Source organism: Corvus brachyrhynchos, unplaced genomic scaffold, assembly GCF_000691975.1.
Source record: "Corvus brachyrhynchos isolate BGI_N302 unplaced genomic scaffold, ASM69197v1 scaffold283, whole genome shotgun sequence".
NCBI classification, from domain to species: domain Eukaryota; kingdom Metazoa; phylum Chordata; class Aves; order Passeriformes; family Corvidae; genus Corvus; species Corvus brachyrhynchos.
The window spans coordinates 3,037,606-3,045,356 of NW_008237409.1; the positions used below are offsets into that span (position 1 = coordinate 3,037,606).

Consider the following 7,751-nt stretch of genomic DNA (forward strand, 5'->3'; position numbering starts at 1 on the left):
GGCCGGCCCGCCGCCCCGGCCACACGGCCACCAGCGTGGGCAGCCGGCCCCCCGCCCCTTCCCCAGCACAGCCCCGGACCCCCGGGGGCAGCCGGCAGAAGATGGAGTGATGGGGCGTGGGGAGGTGGGCTTGGATTCACCTCCCTGCCAGAGCAGGGCTGGTCCCTGCCAGACCCCTGCAGGGGGTTGAGGTCACCGGGCAGTGTCAGGAGCCATCGTCCTGCTGTGCCGCATCCCGGCGCGCCGTGGAGAGGGACCGTGACAGCCCCCAGAGACCCTGAGAGCCCCCAGGGACCGTGGCAGCCCCCCTGCCCTCCCGGCTCCTCGCAGGCTGTGCCAGGGAGATGCTGTGCCACATCCTGATGGCACCGCTGCCCGCTCCCCGTGGCTCAGCAGGGAAGGGACAGCCCCACTCAGATCCCTGCTGCCCTGGCTGCCCCAGCCCACAGCAATGTCCCCCCAGAGCTCAGCACCAGCTGGACGAGCTCCTGCAAACACACCAGGGGCGAAGCAACACATGGTCCCTGCTCGTGGCCCGGGTGGCACAGCCTCTGCCAGCCAGCGTGTGGCTGTGCCATGGGGCTGGTACAGCATCACAGAGGAGCGAGCCGTGGGCTGGGCCAGGGCCCTGTGCCAGTGTGGCCATGCTCAGCACCCCTCCTGCTCCTTCCTGGGCACGGCCAGGGCCCCAGCACCAGCCAGGACAGGGACAGGCTCCTGCCACAGGCTCCCCTGAAAATGCTGAGCTGTGCTTTGCTCAGGGAGCTGGTCTCAAACTGCTGTTTTTACTCACCTCCCCCTGTGTTCAAATCAATAAATCTGTGCCTTCACAAGCTACTGGAAGTGGACTTTTTAGCAAGGAGTGCCAGAAGAGAAACACTGTGAGAAAATGGTGCAAATGCTGCCCGGTAACTCACCCTGCCCAGGAAAATGTGTCTGAAATATTTCAGAGGAGCAGCACCCCCCGTGCAGCCTCTCTGCTGGCTCAGTTCTGGCGGGTCTGGAGTGAGGCTGGGACACTTGGTGTGCTCTGGTCACCCACCACCATGTCCAGCTGCCCACAGCCTGGCCCACCAGGTAGCCTGGCACATCCCTTAGCGATGCACACAGGGCTGCAGTCTCCTGCAGCATGGCATGCAGGTGTCTATTAAAAACAAAGCTCTGTTCTTCAGAGGATTTCCCCCAAATCCCAACAAAATGACACCCAACCTTTCTGTCTAATGCAGAGCTCAGTTCATTCAGATTTTGGTAAATGTTAACGCACGTCCCTGAGTCATAACACGCTGACACCAGGCAAACCAACCTAATTTAGTCCTCACAGGGAAGTGACTGTTTCTCTCCTGAAGCATCCAAACTTGTCACTGCTCTGTACCTAGACATGAAGCACATCTAAGGACGCTCTAATGACCTGGGAGAACAGGAGACAGCTCACTGCTCCTTTGTGTCCCTGCCATATTTTCACTCGGAGGTGGCTCCTGCCTGTTGCAGGTCTAACAGCAGATCCACTCTTAGACAGTTTTATCCCCTCCCCACATCCAAGGACTCCCAGGACATTAATTCAGATGGAAATACCACCTGCTTTGCACATGGAGGCTGAAAATCTTGCAGGTGGGCCGATGCCGGGTGGGAACATCACGGCGAGCGCAAGGAGGTGCCTCCGTATTCGGGTGTGTTCATCCACACAGGCTCCATCTTTGGGTGCAGCATCCAGGATGTGGTGTGCACTCAGACAGAACGAGGCAGAAATTGGGCCTGATGCCCAGAAAATTGCAGCAATTTCCTCTCAGAAAGGGCAAATAAATAAATGAATAAAATCAAGTTACGTGTGAGAGACTAATGCCGTTACTACCATTACAAAAGCGTCATCATCATTCCAAATGTTTCCTCAAAGAGCACAAGACCCAAATAGGCAGGGATTATTCTATAGGACAGAAAATCGAGGCTCTGGGAATGAAGGTGAACCTCTGAGCTCTTCCTCCTCCTGCATCCACCGCCCACAGCCAGGATCAGGGCCCAGCGGCACCCACTGAGAGATGCTCAGCTCACCCAGGGATTCAGAAGAGCAACAAGGGAACAAAAAAGGCAGAATTGAAGCAGACAAACTCCCTGAAGCAGGGCAAGAGTGGGCCTCAAGGAACACCCCATCACCAGCCTCATAGACTGAGATAAACAAAAACCAAGACTCACTGCTAATAGCCCAGGTGGGATTTCTCATCCCTACCCTATCCCAAGCCTAGAAAGCAGCTGGAGCCTTTTCTTAGCTTTTAATGAGTCCCAGATCAGCTTGGTTTTGATAAACCACACTTTTCCTACCTTCCCTTACTGCCTGAGTGTTTCCTTGGGGGCTGCACAGCCCCAAATCTACCGAGGGCTCCCCAAGCGTGACTGGGGCTGGCAGCACACACTGTCACACACGACAACACGGAAGGTGAAAGGGACAAAAATAGAGAGCTGGGCTGGAAGACAAAAGCAGGGCTTGCAGATACAAAGCCAGTTTCCAGGTAAAGCTCTTAATTCCCACCGTCTGTCTAATGCCCTGGAATGTGACTTGATTTGATCCCTGGCTCTGCCAGGGCGAGTCAGAGCTGCTGCTGTGCCCACGCATGTGGCCTCTGCTGCCCTGAAAGGGGGAATTTGACTTCCCCAGCAGCCCCCCAAGAGGGAAGAGACAGAGTTTAAATGTTAAAACGCCAGTTTTAACCCAGAGCTCTGCCTGGCAGGAAGCAAAGCCACTCTGACAGGGAATATCCATCCCTGTAGGAAGTGGGGGCATCCTTCAGGGAAGGTGGAGGTGGCCATCACAGGGCCAGCATCAAAGCAGGGATGGGATGAGGGGGAAGAGCAATTGTGCCTGTCAAAAGCCATGTTTTCTCCCAAGAAAACAAGATCCTGTTCAGCACCTGTGACAGTGTACTTGGGACGTGGGATGCAGGAACCATCACTCCAACTCCAACCCAGGCTCCGAAAACCCCCAGGTTTTAATTTCAATGTTGTCCTGAACAGGGGCACAAAGCACATCCAGAAAAAGCCTGTGGCACTCACTCTCCCTGTGCCACAGCCCAGCTTCCTCCTCTGGAACTGCCCTGCAAGTGGGCAAACAGAAGGGATATTCCTACAGCCCCCAAAACTGCAGCACATGGATTAAACACACATCCAAAAGGACACAGTTCAACCCATTTTCTTACAAATGCTAAGCATCAAATTCTGCTGTTCCAGGGTTGAATCAATGAGAGCAGGGGCTGATTCCAGTTTGACCAATTCCTTTCCAAATGGAAAGCACATCCCACTGCTTGCCAGGGATTCAGTGATTGACCCACTGGTTCTTTATTTATTACTTTGTCAACTCAAAATCTCTTGGAACCCCCCTGCTCTGCTAGTGCTGCTGGAGAAGAGCCTGGAGAGAGCACAAAGGGATAATGCCAAATTAAAGCCTTCATTTGGAGGCACTACCTCTGGATCTCATCCTTGAACTCGGAGGGCTGGGCCAGGGAGGTTTCTCAGTGTCCCCAGGGAGGTGACACAGGCAGCACCACCCTGCACAGCCCTAGCTGGGATTTTGCTTTTCCCAACCATTTTTAAGCCTGAAAGTACCCACAGCTGTAGGCAGGAGAGGGTGCCAGCAGATACCACCAGCTCAATCTGGTGGATATCAACTGGGGGGTATCAACACTGCCAGGGGATGCCAACACTGCTGGAAGAGACCCCTCCATCCCTCCAGGGTGGCTCAGGACTGACACTGCCTTCAGTTCCCCTGGCTGGGAGCTATGAAACATATTTTTTATTCCTTCCAATGAGCCTAGCTCCAGCATGGCTGTGTGCATGGGAAGGGGGTTAATTGAAAAGCAACATGTGCCTGGCTCCTTGGCTCACTCAGGGCACTGTCTCCTGGCTGATGCACAGCTCCTGGCAGCTTCCCCTCAAAGACCCCTGCCCTCGATTGCTGGGGAGGCTCGGCTGAGCCCATCCAGGGGATTGCACTCCTTACCTGGTCAGACAGCCTTTGCATTTTCTAAGTAAAGCAATAATAATAATAATGATAACCAGGAAACTTGGCAAAAATAATCCTAAGGAGCTTATTCCAGGCTGTGCCGATTAGGGCTCCTCAGCAGCGCTGATATCCCAGCGCACCCTGGCCCCCACTGCTCCTCTGCTTGGATAATATCTGAGGTTATCTGTGCTCCAACAGGCCCTGCTAACAACCATTATTTGACCAGATTTAACCAGCAATTACTAGCTGTGAACAAAATCGCTGTGGTGAAATACAACCCACATCCTATTACGGCGCAGACACAAACAAACCCTTGCAGAGAGCCAGGCGAGGGCCAAATGCCAGCAGGGAAGAGCCCTCTCCCCTCAAAATACTGCTTAAGGCTCCCAGAGACTTTGTGAAACACCCAACCAGCAGCAAAGGTGGATGGAATCTTCCTGGCCAGCATTTTGTTACGTGGACATGGGCCTGAAAAGGAGCTTCCAGGAGGGAGGGAAGCATCTGCTGTCCCTGCATCTTTAGGATGGGCCCAGAATAGCTCTACTTTTGGTAGGGGCTGATGTTTAGCATGTAGCATATGCTGCCATTTCCATGTGAATCCCAAAATACTTGGTGTTTTCTTTTGTAGTTTTAATGCACTTGGTTTCTTGGAGTCCTGGGGAATGTCTGCCCTCCTGCCGGGGAGGGGCCGTGCTCTGCTCCTGCACCCTGACATGCCACTGCCAGCACTCCAGGCACCTGCAAACCAAGCAGAGGGGCTAATCAGCTGCTGTAAATCTCAGCTCTGTGCAGCACAGCGTAAATCCACACAGGGATTCACCAGGGTGGATCTGCGCACAGGAAAATCCACCCAAACGGTGCCCAGGAGGAGAGTGACATCGATCCTGGGCACAGCACTGCCAAGGGCCCAGTCCTCAGGGGCTTTTTCTTAGGGATGAACCTTTTTAGACATTTCTTCTCTGATTTCCCTCATGATCTGTGGGTTCCTCTGAACTCCAGAGCCTTAGCAGGGGTTTGCCATCACCAGGCTGGGCAGAGCCACCCTCTCACACGGTGCTGGCTCTGATTGTTGTGTGCCTGTGAGATAAATGCAGACACACTCCCTTGCAATCAAGGGAGGGGAGACTCCTGTGCAGCATCAACTCCTATTAGACTAATTTTATCTGCTCTCAGTGCCTTTCCAAGCTGGAGTCAATGTCCTCTGAGATTATCCAGCTGACTTGTCTTAGGAGTTTTACCCTGCTTTTACCTCTTCCCGACTGTCTCCCAGCTGCAGGAGGATGAGAACATTCCTCCTCAAGACTTCCCAGGCAGGCAGGAGCAAAGCCTGGTGTTAATTTGGCAGCAGCACCTTACCCTGCGGTGACTGGGACACGGATGCTGGCCCGGAGAGCTGTGCTGGGGCTGGGCACTGCTGCCTCCTGCACCCCCAGCTCTTCCCACTCCATAAATGTCCAGAAACAGAGTTCCCATCAGCATTTAGGGCCTGGCCCCGTTGCCATGGAAATGGAGAGACTTTATGCTCACATTTTGGTGGGAAGAGGCATTTCAGGAGTCACACCAGCTCCTGGAGTCAATGCAGGAGGAGCCAAGTGAGGGCAGAAAGCAGCCGAGCTTCACGGAGGCACCGGTGGGAAACTGCTCCCGCCCCATGCTCCAGGAACTGGGAGCTGGATGGGAGCAGAGAGAAAAGGCCACCAATAACCAGCAGCAGAGTGAGCTCCAGGGATTCACGAAATAACATCTTGGGTTTGCAGTATTAAAGAGCAATTTGGCTGCATTAAGAGAGCTTTATAGCTGCTCCTCTCCCACATCCTCGTCAGGCTAACGACATCCTGTCAAAAGCAATCTACCCAAACCACCCCCCCCATGCAGTCCCTGTACCTGTCACAGCTCTGGGGCAGCTCTGTCCTGCCTGCTGCTCCTCCCAGGGCTGGGAGATGTCCTGCCCATCCCTGGATCGTGAGGCTCAGCCATGAGCTGCGAGAGAATGATCCATCATGGATGGATGCCAGGACGTTTTCCTGGCCCCATCCACAAATCCCAGCATCATGCCAACATTGCGAGAAGCAACACAAATGAAAGAGCAGGAAGAGGAGCGAGAGGAGGAGCAGGAAGCAGAGACCCCACAGATTCACTGTGGGATTAGACTGCTGCAGAGGCAAACAACCCCAGATTCCCTGACCCAAGCAGGGCTGCTCACGGATGTGCCACAAACTCACAGCAGCACCTGCAGGTCAGCAGGGAAGAAATTGAGGCCAAAGCCCAGACAAGCTGATTCCTGCCTGGAGAGCAGCATTCCTGGCAGGGCTGAGGAAGGCAGGCCAGCCTGCAGGATGCTCTTGGATCCACGGGCTCTTCAGCTGCCTGACCTTATGTCACCCGACTCAGGACAAAGTTCCTCTCCACTGTAGGGAAGCCCAAGCATTTTCCAGCTCTGTGGTGAATCTGGGACAACAAAACTTTGGAACAAAGGATACTCACCAGCTGAAAAAAATGGGAGACAAAGGGATTCCTCAAAATACAAACTTTAAAATGAAACCCGTTGAGGGGGGCATCTCCCAGGTCATTTAGCAGCCAGAGGAGTCACTAGATGGCCCTGCTAGTCCTGTTCATCTGATCACAGCACGGATATCGAGGAATGCTGGTTTGGCTGCTCTGCAGGAACTGGGAAATCTGCTCCACGTCTCCTTCTGGGAGGAAGGGCCTCCCGAGGGGGGGCAGCCAGGTGGCACCTTGGCCAGGACACGTGGCAGGTGAAGGGTCCTTCCTGGTGCCACCATGCCCTGGATGTCCTCTTCCCTCCCTGAGAGTGGATCCACCGGCCAGGGATGCTGGAAGCCTCTGCCTCAGCGTAATCGTGTTGACAGTGATGGGTGTAAGAGCCAAGGAACCATGTTAATGAACCCCGTGTTGCTGGATAATCATGACATTAGCATTATTGGATTAACATTTGCATAATTTGGGCACGAGCTGCTACCTGCACGGAGACATATGTTTACATGAATTTACATCCATTTGCATCCCAATGAAGCTGCATCCTCAGCAGCTTCCCGGGTGACCAGTCACGGGCCATTGGCAGCTCCACCCCAGGGGACATCTCCTGCTGTCGGGGACAATCCCAAGCCGCTCAGGTGCCGACAAACAGCAAAGTTTTCCCTCCTCAGGGTGTTCCTCACACAGGTTGCACCTCACTGTGCCCTTTGCCACGCCAGGAGCGGCACCCCCAGCCTCAGCATCGGGGTCACCCAGGCTGAAGCTGTCCCTTTCCCAGTTCCCACAAACTCCTGCTGCCTCCCAGGTGCCAGGATAACGGGCAGTTAAAGTCCATCCTACTCACAGCTGTGGAAATGGATCGATAAAACACTCCCAGCAGGCTGCGAAGCTCAGAATTTAAGAGGCCAATAAAGGGAACCCAAAATGAACTCCTTTCTCTGTCTTTTCAAATCACGTGCTCTTTGAGTCAATTACTTGATTTTAGAGGAACGGGGAGGGAGATTCAATTACTTGATTCTTGATTTCTTAGCATAGGAACATGGACTCTGCAACCACGGAGCACAGAAAGGCAAAAAAAAATCACTTCAAAGCAGCATGGCAACAATTTGGTGGCAACACCAGGTTTAGAGGGCTGTAAGGAATCAGCAGTTTCCCCTCCTGGGCTCCACAGCAGCCTTAGAGGAGAGCAGTAACATCTGAGCACAAAGTCCTACATCCCACCCACAAAATCACAGGGTGAGAGGTGGCGGCTGCCTGGCTGCGTGTC

At 53.9% G+C, this 7,751-nt stretch overlaps 1 protein-coding gene across 1 annotated transcript in view; it reads right to left on the reverse strand.

Moving 5' to 3' along the window:
* The window catches only part of DOC2B (double C2 domain beta), a 28,666-nt gene extending 27,618 nt beyond the window's left edge, over positions 1-1,048 (reverse strand). Inside the window, exon 1 of the mRNA XM_017730885.1 lies at positions 1,043-1,048. Coding sequence (XP_017586374.1) covers positions 1,043-1,048 — 6 coding nt within the window. The remainder of the gene's footprint in view (positions 1-1,042) is intronic.
* Between the last annotated feature and the right edge of the window lie 6,703 nt (positions 1,049-7,751).